General features: G+C 38.9%; 3 protein-coding genes across 4 annotated transcripts; 1 reads left to right on the top strand and 2 right to left on the bottom strand.

The window, feature by feature from the left end:
- Positions 1 to 619: 619 nt before the first annotated feature.
- Positions 620 to 10,004, bottom strand: HDA14 (histone deacetylase 14). 2 transcript variants are annotated; one of them, XM_089161813.1, is made up of 10 exons: positions 9,872 to 10,004; positions 9,231 to 9,472; positions 7,484 to 7,558; positions 7,268 to 7,296; positions 5,656 to 5,719; positions 5,374 to 5,445; positions 4,592 to 4,648; positions 4,070 to 4,321; positions 1,925 to 2,106; positions 620 to 1,646 (listed from the first exon to the last, which is right to left on the bottom strand). In XM_089161813.1, exons 1-10 carry the CDS (start codon positions 9,906 to 9,908, stop codon positions 1,346 to 1,348), a joined length of 1,311 nt encoding a protein of 436 aa, XP_089017939.1. In that variant the 5' UTR covers positions 9,909 to 10,004; the 3' UTR covers positions 620 to 1,345. The 2 variants fall into 2 exon arrangements, with proteins under 2 accessions (XP_089017939.1, XP_089017937.1); XM_089161811.1 differs by lacking the exon at positions 7,268 to 7,296 and having other exon boundaries at positions 629 to 1,646; positions 5,656 to 5,757.
- A 1,028-nt stretch (positions 10,005 to 11,032) lies between these two features.
- Positions 11,033 to 14,869, top strand: LOC149008924 (ABC transporter G family member 5-like). Its single transcript, XM_089162187.1, has one exon. It carries the CDS (start codon positions 11,127 to 11,129, stop codon positions 13,005 to 13,007), a length of 1,881 nt encoding a protein of 626 aa, XP_089018313.1. The 5' UTR covers positions 11,033 to 11,126; the 3' UTR covers positions 13,008 to 14,869.
- Positions 14,870 to 15,065: 196 nt separating this feature from the next.
- Positions 15,066 to 17,979, bottom strand: LOC149008923 (Pentatricopeptide repeat (PPR) superfamily protein). Its single transcript, XM_089162186.1, has one exon. It carries the CDS (start codon positions 17,862 to 17,864, stop codon positions 15,819 to 15,821), a length of 2,046 nt encoding a protein of 681 aa, XP_089018312.1. The 5' UTR covers positions 17,865 to 17,979; the 3' UTR covers positions 15,066 to 15,818.
- Between the last annotated feature and the right edge of the window lie 82 nt (positions 17,980 to 18,061).

Below are 18,061 nucleotides of genomic sequence, written 5' to 3'. Positions count from 1 at the left end.
TATTTATGTCTCATTCGCTTTCTCCATCCACTACTCCCCTTTCTTACTCCCTTTAAATCCTAGTGATTATAGTCCCCCACATTGGCAACATTGATTTTAGATACCCACATCATTTCCTTACCCCCCACAAATTTTTAACCTAATATTTTATACATTTCATCATCCTAATTTAAAACTAGATTAGTAACTATGTCACAGAAACCACTTTACTTATATATTTTTTTTAATGGATAATTAAGAAGGAAGGTGGGCATAGTGCCTTATAATAAGGAGGAGACGCACCTGTGATTGGTGATCAGTGCTACAACTAGACATGCAGGTTCATGCACTGCCAAAGATGGAACACCCAACAAAGATGGCAATGCGTGGAAAAGGCACAAACTTCTCTTGGTCACGATTCTGATCTCACAATGATTTTATCTAAAGGTGGAAACTCCTCATGGTCCACCAGCTCACAATAATCTAAGATATATGGTAGTTTGTTTATAAGTCATGATCTTGACAAGGTCTCTTTATCCTGAAAATTGGGCTTTCAGGTTGCCTTCTATTCGACGGTTTCAGCTCATCAATGGAGACCAAGAACTATATTGAGTACTGAGTTTGAAAACCTTGCACTTGAGACAGATTTGTCAAAATATGAGAGCTGAAAGGGAAAGCCTAGGAGTCGTTTTTATGGTTAAGAGGAGAATCTTTACTAGATGGCTGTAATGTATATGCTTGTCTTTTTCCAATAGTATAGTCCGTGCAGCAAAAAGTTTCAATGAAAAAATAGTGGAGAATCTTACAGCAAAATCATGTTTTATGTCACATAAGAGATTGCTTTTAATTATATGAAGCAAACACAATCTACAGTTACAGAGCTAAGAATAATGTCAACTTCAGCTGGAAAGTGACATTAAGCACTAGAGTTGCTCCAATCGTTCTCTGTAAAAACTGTAACTGTCAATACTGAATCAATCATCCCCGTAAAAATATCTATACCATCTTCCAGGAGATCTTTTTATAGCGTCTTCCTAGAGGTCAGTGAAAGATCATGGTTGAATTTACAAAAAATTTAGTTTTCCATATTCGAGGATTGAGTCTTTGGGTTCCCCCAAACTGCCAAGTTAGGGTTCAAGTTGGGCTGAGCTTACCCAAAAATTCCTGGCTTGGACTCCAAAATGTCTACAAATACATAAATGAATATTATACTTACATGCATCTGTACTTCTTTTAAATATTCTAACTATGAAAAATTGGACAAGGTAACTGTCACAGACCAAATATACCATACATACAATTATGTAACTGTAATGGATAAGAAACAGTGGAATTAAGATATGGGTTGATTTATATGCAAATATGTTTATAGGGAGTGTATGTGCTTAACTTTCTGAATTGCTTCTTTCACCTTATCTGAAGGTTCCTCGTACAGGATGGCAGGATTATCAAACGCAGATGCTGAACTTGGTTCACCTAGAAAAGCCCTGAATGAGTCTGCCACAGAATATGAGAGAGATTGAAGATTGTACCCACCTTCTAGGAAAAACACACAGCGGCCTTTGCACAGCTGGTTCGCTAGTTGCTTGATGTTTGATGCAAGCATGTAGTAGGTTCCTGTAGTAAATTGCAGGCCAGCTAGTGGATCCAGTACATGCGCATCATAGCTGAACCAATCATTGAAAATACAAGTGAGTCACCAAACAGGGGATTGAGAATGATCGTTCGTATAATTCAGATATAAACTATATGGAAGAAACATGGAAAACAGTTTGTCGTAATTCGATGTTTTTGTCAAAAGTCAGGTCACTAAGGAATTTGCATGTTGGAAGTCTGTTTAATTAACATCTGGTTCTCACCATTAGGTTCCCAAAAAAAGGGAAACAAAAAGGCTGAGGAAGGTTGAGGGAATGCTAAAGCAACTACCAGGCAATAAGCAACTTACCCTGCTGATACGAGGATGATATCTGGTTTGAACCTTTGGGCACAAGGTACAATCACTTCCTCAAAAATTGATCTCATAGCAGTGTCACCTGAGCCTCCTGGTAAGGGCAGGTTCAATGTTGTTCCCTCACCTCTACCATGACCAATCTCGTCAATTTTACCAGTTCCAGGGTAGCTTCCAGCCTGCATTTGTAGAAGAATGTACACTCATCAACATGCATGTATCAGAAAGCTCCAGTCATCTTGGAAGGAAGTATTACAGTTTCAAGGTGTTCAATTATGGTTTGAGACAAAATAAGCTGGTACAACTTTTGTGTCAGCTGAGTCGAGCCAATTAAGCTTTCTTTCCAAAGATGGGAAGTTTCCTCAACTAGAGCGTATTCTTTCAACCACTTGACGAAGGAAAACCTAAACGTTTAAATTTCTGGGACTGAGTACAGCAGATCAAGGATAAGTATAGCTTGCAGACTAAACCAATTGCCCAATGCCAATGCTTTAGGGATTGAGTCACTGTGTAAACTACCTAGGCATAAGACTGCCTTCTCAGCTTCTTGACTAGGTTCCCTGGGCAAGATGTTCAATTCATACAGTTCAAACTGCATTGGTGAGATTAAAATCAAGGAATCCCAAGATCTCACCTAACAATTAGAAAACTCACCAAGTGAAATACAGGGAGGTCCAAAAACAGGGGAAATGAGGAGTTACAAAGGGGTAAGCTTCCTATGGGTTCAAGTGAAAACTTGTCACTGGGTTTTTCAATTCTCTCTTTCTCCAAGAGTTCTACATCCTTACATAGCAAAAGAGTTGCTTGCCCAAGAAGCCAAGCATGGCTTACTTGAGCTGCAAATAATAGCTTTCCAAGAAGCTAAGTAGCTTTTTTAAGAAGTTGCTGAACTTCTTGAGTTTCTTAATCCCTAGGAAACCCAAAGAGCAACTACAAAATACCACAAGCAAAATGATGAAAATTCCCATCCTAGTAACATTAAGTATAACCCTTATTAAAATTACAAAATAAAATTTAAGGAAACAAAAACTATAATATCTGAAAGAAACACAACTGAACCCTAGTCTGAACTAGTGAAAAATATCCCAGAAATAAACCCAGGACAATTAAATACCTTACACCATTCTATAACCATGGATGATTACCTGTCAGGTCCTTTCTGTACTTTGACAAGGAAAACCTCATCCGGGAATGCCTACACCTCTCTAACCACGTAAAGTTGACACGGAAAACACTTGAATGTCTCCTATGCTTCTCCAGGACCTTCAATCATTTATACTCTAATCAAGCGACTATGTTCTGTCACATCCATTCATGTTACAAGTACATTATACCATGAAAAAGAAGGGAGATGGACACACAATATGTTGCAGTTTTACACTAATACCTAATTAAAATTCTATAGGCAGAAAGAGAAGTAACATGTGAGTAGATGTGATAGGACGCCTTTTTGGTTCCCACTTTTTTTCCCAAATCAATAACAGCAATCATATGCCCACCATTGATTGGTTCCCACTTTTTTCCCCCTAAATCAACAGCAATCATATGCCCACCATCCATTGCAACTTTTCCTTCTATTTAAAAAAATCTAAATCTCTCAAAAGATTTGAATCTCTAACCATTTGTTTTTCTTTATTTTGCCAAGTGGCAAAAATCTGTTGGATTACAAACTTGGAATATGCAGGGAAAGCTGGAGTTTAAAATAAGTGACATTTGAAACTGACACACCATGTGGCAGATATACTGAGCAGTATTATGTTGAGACGCATAGTTTTGATCTCTCATATTAATAATTCTATTCAAGCACATATACATGCTCTAGTTAGCTAAGTCAACTTCTTGCAGCATAGATGGAAAAATATGTAAGAAGAGAAAACCCGATAATTCTTCAATTTTATGCATCTGTAAATGTCCTCTAGAATCCATTTCTCGAGATCATATCTACAAAGCCATGCTAGATTCAGTATTCTATTGTATATATTGCATCACTAGGATGCTGGGGCACCACCATGTGCACAACTAGAATTTATCCACTAGCAGCATGTAAGATAACATGCTTAACTGAATGACGATGATAACATTGAAAAGTAGCATACAGAAAGTCAGAAAATACCACAAGTAATGAACCAAGTATTTTCTTACCTGATGAGTTGAAAGGAAGAAAACATCAGGGTCGTCAAAGAAAGCATCATTTGTTCCATTCCCATGGTGAACATCAAAATCGATGATAAGAACTCGTTTTAACCCATGAACTCGTTGAGCATAACGAGCTGCAATAGCAACATTTCCGAAGACACAAAATCCCATTGGCCCTTTTGGAATAGCATGATGACCTGGGGGCCTTATCAGAGCAAAACCTACAGGTGGATTTTGGTTGATCTTTGATGCTGCTACCTGACCAAAAAACCACAAACCTTTGGCAGATAGGGCATTTCAAACAAGATTTAGACTGGTTCACAATCACAAGAAGAATCTAGATCTTCATAACTGAAGTCGTCATCATCATAAATACAAAGCACCATCTTAGTAATGAACTCAAAGATAAAGAAACAAAGTCATAGTTTGGGACATCACCACTGATTAATTTTCTGATTAGCAAAAGAAATAAAGACAAAGAGTGGAATTGGAGAAGAAAGAAAATATTGATGTAAGTTGGGACATCACCACTGAATCAACTAAAGAAACCCCTGCTCCAGCTGCAATAAGTGACTCCTGAAATGTCTGCACCAGTATGGCAAAAATAAGACAAGCTCATATAGACTCACAAAACAGAGATTAACAAATGGTTATTTGGTATGGCCTCAAATGTAGCTAAAGAGGGCATGCTATATGGCTAAGCGTATATCCATCCAACCCTACCAAAATAGAAAGAAGCAATGAAGCTAAACCCAAAATCCCCATAGTAGCTGGAATATCTTGAACAGATATGGCCCACTCAAATCTCATCTAGATCTTGTAGGATATTTTCCCAATCTCGTATAGATTTTGTAGAATCCTCCTATTTCTGCATCAGTAGGCCAATGTTGGGGATGGGCTGGTAAATAGAAAAATACTATTATACCATGTAATAGAATTTTTTAACCAAGCAGTGAGACTATAATCAATTCTTTACAAAGGGGCATACCGGTGCAGTATGGCCAATGTTTCTGCCCATGCTCCACTTAAGGGGAGAGGATTCTCAGCGAAAGTGGCAAAGAGGAGCATATCAGTCAGGTGCAATAAAACATACCATAAATTAGAAAGCAATGAGGCCATTTCATATGAGAAGATAAGAAAGACACAAACTGCTAGCCTACCCTACAACAGCAGCTCAGAGAACCTTTTCTCTATTTACTTTAAAAACCCTATGATAAGTTCTAAAACAAATTACAAGCTGCCAATGAACATGGGATGCTAGACTTCATCAGCTCAAGAAAAAGAAGAAGCAAATAAGTCATGTTTCTTACAGTTGAAGTAGCATATGTTGGTCCAGATCCATCAATAAAGATGATACCTTCATCAGACGCCCGAGTCATAGCCTATGAAATATGCAGTAAGCATATAAAGAATAGAGGGCAATCAAATATTAAATATAATTGCAAAAACTGTGATCATAAAAGACATCAAGACATTTTCCATGTTAATGCAGTATCAGATAAGGTATCTGTGGGTGATTTATTAAAAAGAAGAAGAAGTAGGAAGGGAAAAAGAGGAAGAAAGAATAGAAAGCCAAAACAAAGGAAGACTACCTTCTCAAGACCAGATACATAAGTCCTTGCATGAACACTTGCAATATCATCTACTGAAGCAGCCCTAAAATTTTTAAGATCAATTACGTCTGAGCCACGGTACTAACATAAAAAAAGAATACATGAATCAGAATAAAGAAAATTCATCAGGTTAACCATTAAATCTCCAAAAAAATTACCTTTGATACTTCTTAAAAGAACGAATACAACAATAGGTCCATAAAAGTTCCAATCAGTGGCACAAATTCACAAAAAGTGATACATAGCATTCACTTAAAATATTAAACAATAAACCCAACTGTCATCTCAAAGTGCACATTCTTGTTTATGTAGTGTCGAGAGAGAATATCTAATCACAGTCTAAACAAAGAAAACCACTCTGTGCAACCTATTCATTTATTTATTAATAAATTTGCCAGTGTACCACCAATACCAAATGACATATTATCTCAATACCACTAATGCTTTTTCTTCATTTTTAGTTCTTAATGATCACATACTGCGAATATTAAAGAGCAAAGCACTGAATGCAGAGTTTGAAAGTAAAAGATTAGTTGAAATCAATCCTAAACCAAAATTAGATTAGATAGCACCTTGACCTTGATCAAGATTGAGATTCACATTTTATGTCTCAATCCCGGTGTATGTATGTGAACCAGTAAAGGCAACTTGTTTAGGAACTGAATTTGTGAATGGATGGAGAATCATAGAGGTCAACCGTATAAGAACTGAGTTCAATTTAGCTAGGAATCAGAATTCAAATATGTAGATAGATAGATAGATATAGATATAGTAATGCAGGCTATAATGAGAAAGAGGAACATTCAAGCACCACAGGTTCATATATGCCTGAGAGAACTTTATATATGGTGGCTTAAAGGCATGCATTTCTTCGACTCATGTACCCCCAAAACTGTGATGTTCTTAAGATTTTTATTATTTTTTTAAATTTGTAAACCTCATATACCCATGAGTCCATATTTTATCCACCATGTCAAAATTGAAGGGGGATGTTTCCTATATGAGAACAGAGTTCTGCCATGTGGCATCCCCACCAAAGCCGCTGAACTCAAACAATGTTTTCAAGCAATTTCTATACACAGATGTCAGAACAACACCTAGGCATCCAAGCTCCTTGGTTGCCTTGCTTTCTGAACCCTCTCCAACACCATGGTCACCTTGACAACTAGGATTCCAAATCTCAGTTTCAAGGCCAGTTCTCGTCAGGCCCAAAACCAAGACATGCCAGATCTTAGTCCAAGGTTTTGACCCTGAGCCTCCTCTGGCTTGAAATCTAGACTTGAAAGATGGAGATTTAGTTCCACATTTCTAAGTCGAAACATAAAACATTGATAAACTCAGGACTAACAAGAGGGAACACTAACATACCTAAGAGGGTATGGCACGCAATACATGTGAAGATAAATGACTGGTTTTGGAACTGAACTTTAGCAAGTGGCTAATCCAGACTGTTCTCTAGATATCCAACTCAGTGGAATTGACAAATCATTCTTCAACATGGCAGGAACAGAGGGTCCACTTATAAAATCTCTTAAGATTCGTGAGAGTATGAAATTTTTGCAGATGAGGATAACAAGATCAGAATACTTACACTAATTCAAAGAGAACATGCCTAATAGCCTACATAAAGCAAAGAGGAATATAAGACTGATGATAAAGCATATCAAAACATGATCCTCCTTACACACCCTCCTACCAGTTTGCAAAAGATTTAAATGTTATAATTGAACAAATAAAATTTATGAACAGAAGCAAGAGACAGCATTAAAGGAGAAAGTAAACTAGGACTGTATCTTGCATTTCATACCTTTGAAGTGAGCTCCATCTTTTCAAGAGCATCCACAATTGCAGGGACTCTAAAGTGAGATTCAGGATGTGACTCCTGTTAATGATAATTTAAAGAATGTAAAAGAAAATAAATAAAACTGAAAGCTTCAAAATCCCCAGCACCATGAAAAAATAAATGCAATAAATGTGTAGTAACATCTCAAAATAATAATAATAATAATAATAATAATAATAATAATAATAATAATAATAATAATAATAATAATAATAATAATAATAATAATAATAATAATAATAATAATAATAATAATAATAATAATAATAATAATAATTGTAACAAAAAGATCTCAGGAGAAAATTTTAACCATTCAACCTAGTATGTAATTTAGCAGTTCCCTAAACATTATATGGTGAGCGGAACATCTTCTCATCAAAACCACATCATATCGTAGAAAACAAAAAGGCAACTAGATTGGAACCAGCAAAAATTTTCACAGATTTAACTTAATCTCAAGCTTTTCTGGTAATCTATCAAGGTTAGCTGCTGAATCTGGAAGCAGATCAAATCTCGCTTTTTTATTTTCTTTCCCTCCCATGGAGTGTGCATATCTAAGAATCTAGTCATTCAATTAATGCAAGAATATGACCTACAGAAAAAGCAACCTGACCACAGAAGTTCTCTAGAACATGGGAAGGGCTCCGTGGATATTGGCTAAAAGTTACAATAAGGTGGCCTATCAAGGACATCAGATGCAAAACATGGTATTTTGATATGACTGCTGATGGTAGAAAAGCAAAAGTTTTATAATTTTTTTCAGTTATGGAAGTCTTGGCATAATGCTATCAGTCAGATAATAATCAAGTCATACTTCATGGATACTAGATTAGGTTATCATTGCTGCAGCCAAAACATCTTGATTGACCTTAGGGAGGGTAGGATTTTGGGCCAATGATGGGTTCTATGAGTTTATTTAGTAGCTTATTAATTTCAGTCTTTTATTTGTTCTGGGTTACCTACATAGGAGTTAAGAGTTTGGATTCAAATTGCAAATTGTTATTTTCAGTTTCATAGTCATATTATGAGCCATGTTACTTTCTTTATATATTTGCGTGTAACTCATGAATGGGCTGAGTAAATTGAATAGAAGTCTGAGTCTTCTCTTTTAAGAGTGGGTGCCTGTGTGGATAGCCCTCGCCCATACAAATTTCCCTTATCCCCACAGGCCCGCCATCATGTACACACTAAAGTTTCTTTCAGGTTAAATGTTGCATCTGAAAAAGACCTTATATGCTCTAGCATGAGAGAAATTTCCTGTTAGGGTTCTCCTCTTTAACTCAGGGTTTCGGGAGTATTGATCTTGATGCACTCCAGTTACTAACCGGAGTAGGCACCAGCATAATACATGCTACATTGAAACCGATAACCAGTCAATTTAGAAACATAACAAGCCAGAAAATATGCGGTTCAATTTGCACATATGTCTTCAGTAAAATAATGACTGAATATTTGGGAAGGGATACAAGTTGGTAAAGAAAAGATGCAGAGCTTGGATACCATAAATGTAGCAGCATTGGCTTTGACCAACATGGGATCACTCATATAATGGAAAACATCTAACATGCGGAAAAATATAAATAAAAAGTACAGTAAATTTGACATCAGTAGTAGTTAATTCATAAAATTCCTTTTGCCAACACACAGAATATACTATGTTTAAAAAAACATATTGGCAACAGTGGCAGACTTCACTTCAACATCAAAATACCTGGTTATGGCCCATAGCTGGAGCTACACAGTACATCACTTTAGCATCTAATAGTTGTGTATCCGAAGGGGGTTCATATGGATCTTCTTCGGCACCACTTGAAAAAGAATTAGAAGCACCAACACATTTTGGCCTCAAGCGTTCGTGGAAACTTCTACAACCCACAATTTTATTTCCTGAATAAAATCTATAGTGATTCTTCTGCTTACATAATTGATGGCATCTTGAAATTAGAGAACGCCCTGCCACAGGTACAAGTGTTTTCCTTGTTAGGGAATTAAGATTGAACTTTTACCCTCCAAAGAAAAAAAAATGTCAACATTGAACACTGCAACTAGTAAGCCAAGAAATTGGACGTCACAAATTATCAAAATATGTCTGAACAGGAAAATTTTTGTTCCCCTCATTAGTATAGACCTTACGTTTCTTTTCAAAGAATAAACAAATATAATCCAGAAAACACGTAGTATTGAATGTATAATTAGCTTCTTGTAGCCACCAACACAGATCCTCCATTCAATCCAAGTCGTAATGAAAAGAAGAAGAAACGTAGGTACCCCATACAAGTTAACTGAGAAGAATTGAATTTGGAATCCATGGTCAAAAACTGAGACGCTTAAATGGTAATTGCAAGGCTATACCTGCAGAGATAGGGCAAAAGATTGCTTGAAGCTCCATCTGTGCGCAACCGTTCGCCTTACTCTCAGATTCTCAACACAACATAAGAAACCAACGGAAAGGCGATTTTGATTGCTAATTTCCAACCAAACAGACCATTCTAGGGATTGAATGGACATTATAGGCCCATTATAACTTGTATGGGCCGTATATCCTCCTACCCAATCCAGCTCAGGCAAACCCATCCATAATCTTTCGGAAATTGACCCAGTCGCTATCACTGGACCACACATTGAACCTATCACTGGACCGGCACTAAATGTGGTTAAACTTGACCGGTTTTTTAACTAACAAAATATTCGATTGACAACACAAGAATGGGAATTCGCTGGAGAAAAGACAACGAGTGGTTGAAGAAGGCATTAGGGAATTTGGGGCTCCTTTAAGTTTGATAGAAGTGGACTCACGGGCTTGAGGATATGCTACAGTTTTGAATGTCAACCACCACAAGAAATAAAAACTACCATTGAGAAATAAATAATATTGAGTGTCATTTGGACTTATTCTTGGGCTGGGCCAGGTGGGCCCACTAGCTAGAGTTCACGGGAGGTTCTTATCAAGTCCAGACAAATTTCCTCATATTTGCCAGGTGGATACATCAATGCTGAGGATTTAGGTAAAGCTTCTTCTCTATCTGGTTTTGTTCACAAGAAAGATTCGTGCCACCTCATCTTCCTACCTGGGGATCCGGTCCACCCAGACCTGGCCAACTATTTAATATGAATCTGGGGCTGGACCGGACTCCAAAGTCGACCCAATCCCTTGGTACTGTATCCAGGTCGTAAGGGCTTATTCGGTAACTAAGAAAACTGTGGGGCCGGACATTTGCACTCAGAAATCTCCTCGAGAGATATTGGCCACTAAAATAAGGTTTCAGTGTTTCATGTGATTTATCAGTCAGAATCTAAGTGGGACCACTACGGTCGCGGCCTCCTCCTTATTCGTTGCACAATTCGTAATGACCATTTTGGCCCCGTCTTCTTTAGAAAATACCATTGGGAAGGTAAACACGAGTACAGATCAGAACTGCATGCATGCTACAACACCAACTCAACAAAGCAACGAGAAGTGCACGTGAATAATACGTAACAACCGGAATTCCAAAAACAGATTTGAAGGACAAGGTGCACGTGAACCATGTAAGGATACAATGGTCATTGCGTGAATAGAAGAGAACCCGATTGGTAGAGAGTCTGGAGAGGAGTTCATGAGTTTAAGATGTTCAAGTACAGAGAGTCACAAGGAAAAGGACTTTCAATGAAGAAACAAGGCTGTGAGATAGAAGCAGTGGGCGTCAACTACAAGATCTACACCCACCAAAGAAGTAGATTTGGATACCCATTTAAGATCCTCAGCAGCAGCAGCGAAGAACACGAAGAACAGCTCGAACCAGAAACCAAAGAACCAGAGTTCCGTCACGTTCTCAAGAACGTTACTTGCAGAGCCAAACCATGGGAGATCCTCGCCATCGTTGGTCCAAGCGGTGCCGGCAAGTCTACACTTCTAGAAGTCCTCGCCGGTCGAATCACTCCTCAGACAGGTTCGCTCCTCGCAAACCAAAAACCCATGGACAAAGCCAGCTTCAAAAAAATCTCCGGCTACGTAACCCAACAAGACTCTCTCTTCCCTCTTCTCACCGTTGAAGAAACTCTCATGTTCAGTGCTAAGCTCCGGCTTAACCTTGAACCGGCCGAGTTGAGTTCCCGGGTCAAGTCCCTAATAGACGAGCTGGGTTTGACCCACGTTGCATCAACCAGGATAGGCAATGATCTGGTTCGCGGCATCTCCGGCGGTGAGAGGCGGCGCGTGTCTATAGGGGTTGATGTAATCCACGACCCCAAGGTCTTGATCCTCGACGAACCAACCTCAGGGCTTGATAGCACCTCAGCATTGCAAATCATAGACATGTTGAAAACCATGGCCGAGACACGCGGTCGGACCATAATCCTGACCATCCATCAACCCGGGTTCAGAATAGTGAAGCTGCTCAACTCTATCCTCTTGATTGCTGATGGCACAGTTTTACATCACGGCACAGTGGAGCAGCTGAGCCTGCACTTGCGTTCCATGGGTTTTCAGCTACCTCTTCAAGTTAACGTCGTTGAGTTTGCCGTCGATGCCGTGGAAACACTCCAACTATCGCAACTGTCACAACGGCCGAGAATTCGAAGTGGTAATTCTACTCTGCAAGAACTCTTCGAAGGCTCCCTTGCAAATGCTCGAATTGATCTTCCTCACAAGTTTGCTAATTCGAGATTAAAAGAGACGGTTATACTAACTCACAGGTTTTCCAAGAATGTTTATAGAACAAAGGAGCTATTTGCTTGCAGAACGATTCAGATGCTGATTGCGGGGCTAGTATTGGGCTCCATATTTTATAATCTCACAGATGATTTCTCAGGTGCCGAAGAGAGGGTTGGTTTGTTTGCGTTCCTATTGACGTTCCTACTGTCTTGCTGCACAGAAGCTCTGCCCATCTTTCTGCAAGAGAGGGAGATTTTCATGAAGGAGACATCAAGTGGGAGTTACAGAGTTTCATCTTATGTGATTGCTAATGGGCTTGTTTTTCTGCCATTTCTGCTTATCTTGGCCTTTCTGTTCTCTGTTCCTCTGTACTGGCTTGTGGGTCTGAACCCGAGCTTCACGGCTTTCATGTTTTTTCTGCTACTGATATGGTTGATTCTCTACACGGCTAATTCGGTTGTGGTGTGTTGCAGTGCCCTGATGCCGAATTTCATCGTTGGGAACTCTGTGATTGGAGGGGTGATGGGTTCGTTCTTTTTGTTTTCTGGTTATTTTATACCGAAGAGTGCAATGCCAAAGTATTGGGTTTTTATGCATTATATATCACTGTTTAAGTATCCATTTGAAGGGTTCTTGATAAATGAGTTCTCTGGGAAGGAGAAGTGCTTGCAATACTTGCTTGGTGAGTGTGTAATGAGTGCAGAGGATGTAATGAGGGAAGAAGGGTTTGGGGAAGAGAGCAGGTGGAGAAATGTGGTCATCATGGTTTGCTTCATCTTGGTCTATAGATTCATCTCCTATATTGTTCTTAGGTGTAGGTGCTCTTGCAGAAGTATCAAGGGAAGCCTTGTTTGAATCAATCATGTATGTCAAATGGAACTGTTCTCTCTCCATCAACATGACTCAAATTGTCCAAAATGAAGAAGAAGATCGGGGTTTAGAACTGGGTTTGTCAGGTGATTAATGAACAGGTACGGGAAATAGAAATAATGTAATACGAAAATCAGATTTACTGATTGATTCTAAAACCTCTCTCTTCCTGTCTGTTCTTATTGTTCTCTTTCATATAGAAAGAAAGGTTGCTATCTTAGTTTTGTATATTCATGGTTTTAGATTATTATTTTTTCCCTTTTTTTAATTTTCTGATTATATTAGATCAATCCAAATCGTATCATTGACTTGAGGGACCTTTGTGTTTGGATTCCATTAAAAGAATTTGTTCGGGCATGTTCTAGTCCTCAAATAATTAGTACCCTTCTCACCCACTCCACTTTGTTTTTGCTTTTTTTCCTGGAGGATCACATGAAAATAATTGAAGTAGCCAATTCATAGTAGACATTCTAGACAAGATTTGTGGCTGAAAAGATCCATTGGTTGTACAAAATAGCTTTAGAGAGACTGGAGGGACTAGATTAAGAGACCTTAACATGCTTACTTCGGGGCCACTGGAATAAAATTCTATTGATCAAGCTCCAGAGTATAGTGGAGGCTGCACTGGCATGTTCTGTATGATCCACATGATTGAATTGAAAAGACTAAAACCACCCCTACTCAACCACACCTGTATGGCCACAAGAACATAGGAACTGAACAGAAACAGAGAGCACAACTTTTGAAGTTCTAACATCACTGAATTAGAAAGAGTTTCTTCATTTTCTTCTCGAAAATGTGGGATCACATGTCTTGACCATCTATAAGTAGTGATCCTCAAAAACAAGGGATGTAAATGGATAAGTGAATAGAGTTGACAGAGTGGCCAATAGAACTTAAAAAATTCTGGGACTGGGTCAGGGCAATACATAAACAGCTAAAAAGTTAGTGGATGCAACAAAATACATGGGAGAAATCTGATAAAATTTGAGTTAAAAAATTGGCAACTGGTCTATCAAGGACATTTTCTAAACATCCAAAAGGTTTGGAATTTTTAATTATCATCCTTCCATATGGCCAGAAGGGTTTGCAGAGCAGGCAATGGTTTCTGCTATGCACAAGATAGAGAATCTTTTGATTTAATGTAATGTAGAGTCTTTTCTTTCATTGAGAATGAGATTCAAAGCCAGAAGTGAACTTTTGCCTCGTTCATATTCCCTTAAGTCTGTTCCCTGCAGTACTATTTTCAGGCTTGAGATAGGTCCTTCATCTTCATTCTCTGGCTACAAGATATAAAAATCCAGTTTCTAGCTGCAGATGCCTCAAGAGCTAACATACTTTCTACGTGCAGGTCCAACCCATCATAGCAATAAAACTGCCAACATTACTGACCTAATCAATTTCCATTCTCACTGAGAAAGTTAGTTGCTGTTTCTTTTTCTTGTTTTTCTCCATTTGCAGCTTAAAGTACAATATTTTTCTGCGCAGTTGGCTGCTTGATCAAAGTTTGTCATGTAAATCCAAAATCCATTCACGACGAAGTCTCCCAAAGTAATGCAAGCAGGTCCTTTTTGTTATGCTATAGTACATTGAAGAAACCACTTACTAATGACCGGTGCATTCCATGGCATTGTCAATCTTCAGTTTAGATCTTACAATGGTTCTGACTCCAACTTTAACCATAAAGATGACGAGCACAATTCCACTCATAACTATGAGAAACCCCTCTTGCAAATTAGATGAGTGTCATAGAAACCACCACTTTCTTCTGTTTCCCTGATTGTCAGCTGACAAGGCCTTTTAGAATAATGTGCACCAAATAAACCCCAGGCCACTGTAACCACGGTGATAAGAATGCTTTTAACTTCTGTATAGATCAATAACTTGTGCAGTACATTAGGTTGACTCTTGCATGACCCAAGCATCCATCAGGATTCCTTTGCCGTACTCAATTAATCCATCTTTTAAAGAAAGAGAAGATTAGTACAGACGATCACAAGAACAATACCTCCTATTAACATTTCTGCCTCACTTTTCCCCTTGTCTGAACCCACATCTTGAGCTGCTGACAGATACATTTCAGAACTGCATCTCCTGTTACATTAATCTTAATATTGAAAAGTTATCTTTCCCTCCCTGACAGTGTATATAGTTTACACTAGAAAGAAAGACATGGTTCTTGATCCTACTTCTCCACTTCTGTTCACCTTGCCCCAAATTCCACTTGAATTATTCCCTTCATTCATGCCTCCACTTCTAGTCAAACACATGATTATGGCATGGTGTTCCAAAGTATCCTCTGAAACCAGTACCAAGAAAACAAAATTCTCATTAAAGGAGAAACCAACTCAGATCTGATTTTACACTTTCAAAAGCGCAGATCAGTCAGAATGGAATATTTAGTTCCATATCTCCCAGAAAGAGGAATGATGCAGAGCTCACAATGCTACCAAAAACAAAATTTTGGCCTGTAAGTCCTCGGCCAACATAAGCCAAAGATCTCCATCATCTGAATAATCAAGTTTCAAGTACTGAATCCATTATGTGCATCTCTTCAGAGAGGAAATTTGAGTTCTCTAGTCTGACACATTTGAGAAAGAACGAGGCCTAAATCACCACATGAGACATAGACAAAGTTAGAACTACTGGGTTCACCAATCATGATGTAAGATTATCAAAACAGGATCCCATACCATGATCTGAAGAGGGAAGGGCGCCATGTTAGCATAATAGAGAAAAAATAGGGAGTCCAGAATGAACCAAGGCCCTTAAAGGCACATCGATTAAACTTAATGTTCAGCTATCCACCCAACTGCGACCAGGATTCTTTCTGATCTTCATATCTTGCATTATCTTTCTAACTTTTGCAGATTTCTCCCAATCCCCAGAAGTCGCATAAATGCTAGCTAATTGCACATAAGCACTAGAATCAACATAATCAAGCATAATAATATACTGTGCCACCTTACTCGCAAGAGCTTTATCTCCATGATATATACATCCTCTCAACACCGATGACCACATGCTAGCATCCGCCTCAAATGGCATCTGGTTAATGAGATCCATTGCCTCCTTAAGGAAGCCTGCACGAGCAAACAAGTCAATCATGCATGAGTAATGCTCAATCCCTGGCTCAATTTGATACTCCCATTTCATTGAATGGAACAATCTCTTTCCCTCCTCGACTAGTCCACAGTGGTCACAGGCAGACAACACACCTGTAAACGTAATGCCATTAGGATGAACACCAGCATGTATCATCTCATCAAATAACTTCAATGCTTCAATCCCATGACCATTTGTAGCATAACCCACCAACATTGAATTCCATGAGACCTCATCAAATTTTCTAATTTCTTCAAACAGTTTCCTTCCATTTTTAACATTACCACACTTGCAGTAGAGATCAATGAGGGAGGTGGAGATGATCTCATCTGACTCAAGGCCAGTGATGGTGCTTCGAGCAAAGATCTGCTCCCCAAGGTCCAAAGAACAAATGCTAGCACAAGCACTGATTGCACTGGCCAGGGTAACCTTGTCCATCCTTAAATCCAGGCTATGCATCTCACAGAAAAGTTTTAGGGCCTCTACAGGACAGCCATTTTGACTATAACCCACTATCATAGAATTCCAGGAGATTAAGCTCCTAACAGGCATTGTCTCGAAGACCCGTCTTGCATCTTCAATTCTTTCGCAATTGGAGTATAAAGTGATCATAGAATTAAACAGAACAGTATCGTAGTTTTTGAGCTCATCAACGAATTTGCAAGCATCATTTTGTCTTCCACACTTGGAGTACATATCAACTAGAACACTAGAAACGATAATGTCATGAACAACCCCAATTTTGTAACAATGAGCATGCATCTGCTTACCGTAGATAAGATTGCACATGCTAATGCAAGCACTCAAGACACTGGCCAGAGTTGAGGGGTCTGCCTGAATTCCATCTCTCCGCATCCTAGTGAAGAGATTAAGTGCTTCCCCTACTAAATTATTGGCAACATATCCAGCGATCATGGAGTTCCACACCACAACACATGGGCTACTTATTCTATCAAAAATTCTTCTGGCATCACCAAACCTACCACAATTCGCATACCCAGCGATCAATGCGGATGCAGAGAAGTCATCTGATTCTGGCATCAAATTCAGAACACGATTCGCACTATCTAAATCCCCACATTTCCCATACATGTTAACAAGGGAACTCCCGAGCACTGAATCAAACTCCACATCACTGATGATGATGCGAGTATGGATTTGCTTACCCCAATCAAGGGCTGCAACATTTGCACAGGCACCAATAACTGTTGCAAGAACAAAGGTATCAGTCTGTGACATTTCACGAGGCTCTGAGCACAAATCCTTATAAAGCTTCAGAGCTTGTTCTGGGTATCCATGCCGAACGTACCCATGAATCATTGAATTCCAGGCAACCCCATTTTTGACAGGCATTTCATTAAATAGCCTCCTAGCCGTTAGAAGGTCACCTGATTTTACCAGACTCGATATAACTGCTGTCCAAGAGAAATCGTTCTTGTGGGGCATGGAATTAAATAACCCAAGTGAATCTTCCTTGTTTCCAGATTTCAGGTGGGCCTCTATCATAGTATTCCATGAAAAGCAGTTTCTATGAGGCATTTCATCGAACAAAACCTCCGCATCAGTCAACTTACCCCACCTCGTATACAACTGCAAAAGGTAGTTGCCGATGAACGTCGCAGAATTAAGTAATCCCAGTTTGAGAAGAGGAACATGGAGCTGCTTCCCTTGTTGAATCGAGCGGCTATTGTTGCATGATCGCAACAGATGAACGTAGGCATGGATATCAAGGTCCATTTTGGTCTCTGGAATTCATGAATTATCTGTAGACCATCTTCATAATCACGAGTCGTCTTACAATATCTAACAGAAACTGAATCTAATGTTTGAAGACAAGAGGAGATTGCTTTTCTAGTCGATCGTGGCACAAATAAGGTGGCGTCAGGTAGGACCCAATTGTGGCGGGTCCCACTGAGATCTTGTGTTCCATTTAA

This window comes from Hakea prostrata, chromosome 7 (genome assembly GCF_041222555.1).
Source record: "Hakea prostrata isolate BN-2017 chromosome 7, UWA_Hpros_2, whole genome shotgun sequence".
Lineage (NCBI taxonomy): Eukaryota > Viridiplantae > Streptophyta > Magnoliopsida > Proteales > Proteaceae > Hakea > Hakea prostrata.
The sequence above is the reverse complement of the archived record's forward strand: the minus strand, read 5'-3'. Positions and strand labels throughout refer to the sequence as shown.

Coding starts and splice junctions, on each gene's coding strand:
- HDA14 (XM_089161811.1), bottom strand. CDS start 9,908: ATGGAGCTTCAAGCAATCTTTTGCCCTATCTCTGCAG. Junction 9,473..9,871: donor CTTTTGCCCTATCTCTGCAG/GTATAGCCTTGC, acceptor TACCTGTGGCAG/GGCGTTCTCTAATTTCAAGA. Junction 4,322..4,591: donor TTTCTTTAGTTGATTCAGTG/GTGATGTCCCAA, acceptor TTTTTTGGTCAG/GTAGCAGCATCAAAGATCAA.
- LOC149008924 (XM_089162187.1), top strand. CDS start 11,127: ATGTTCAAGTACAGAGAGTCACAAGGAAAAGGACTTTCAATGAAGAAA.
- LOC149008923 (XM_089162186.1), bottom strand. CDS start 17,864: ATGGACCTTGATATCCATGCCTACGTTCATCTGTTGCGATCATGCAAC.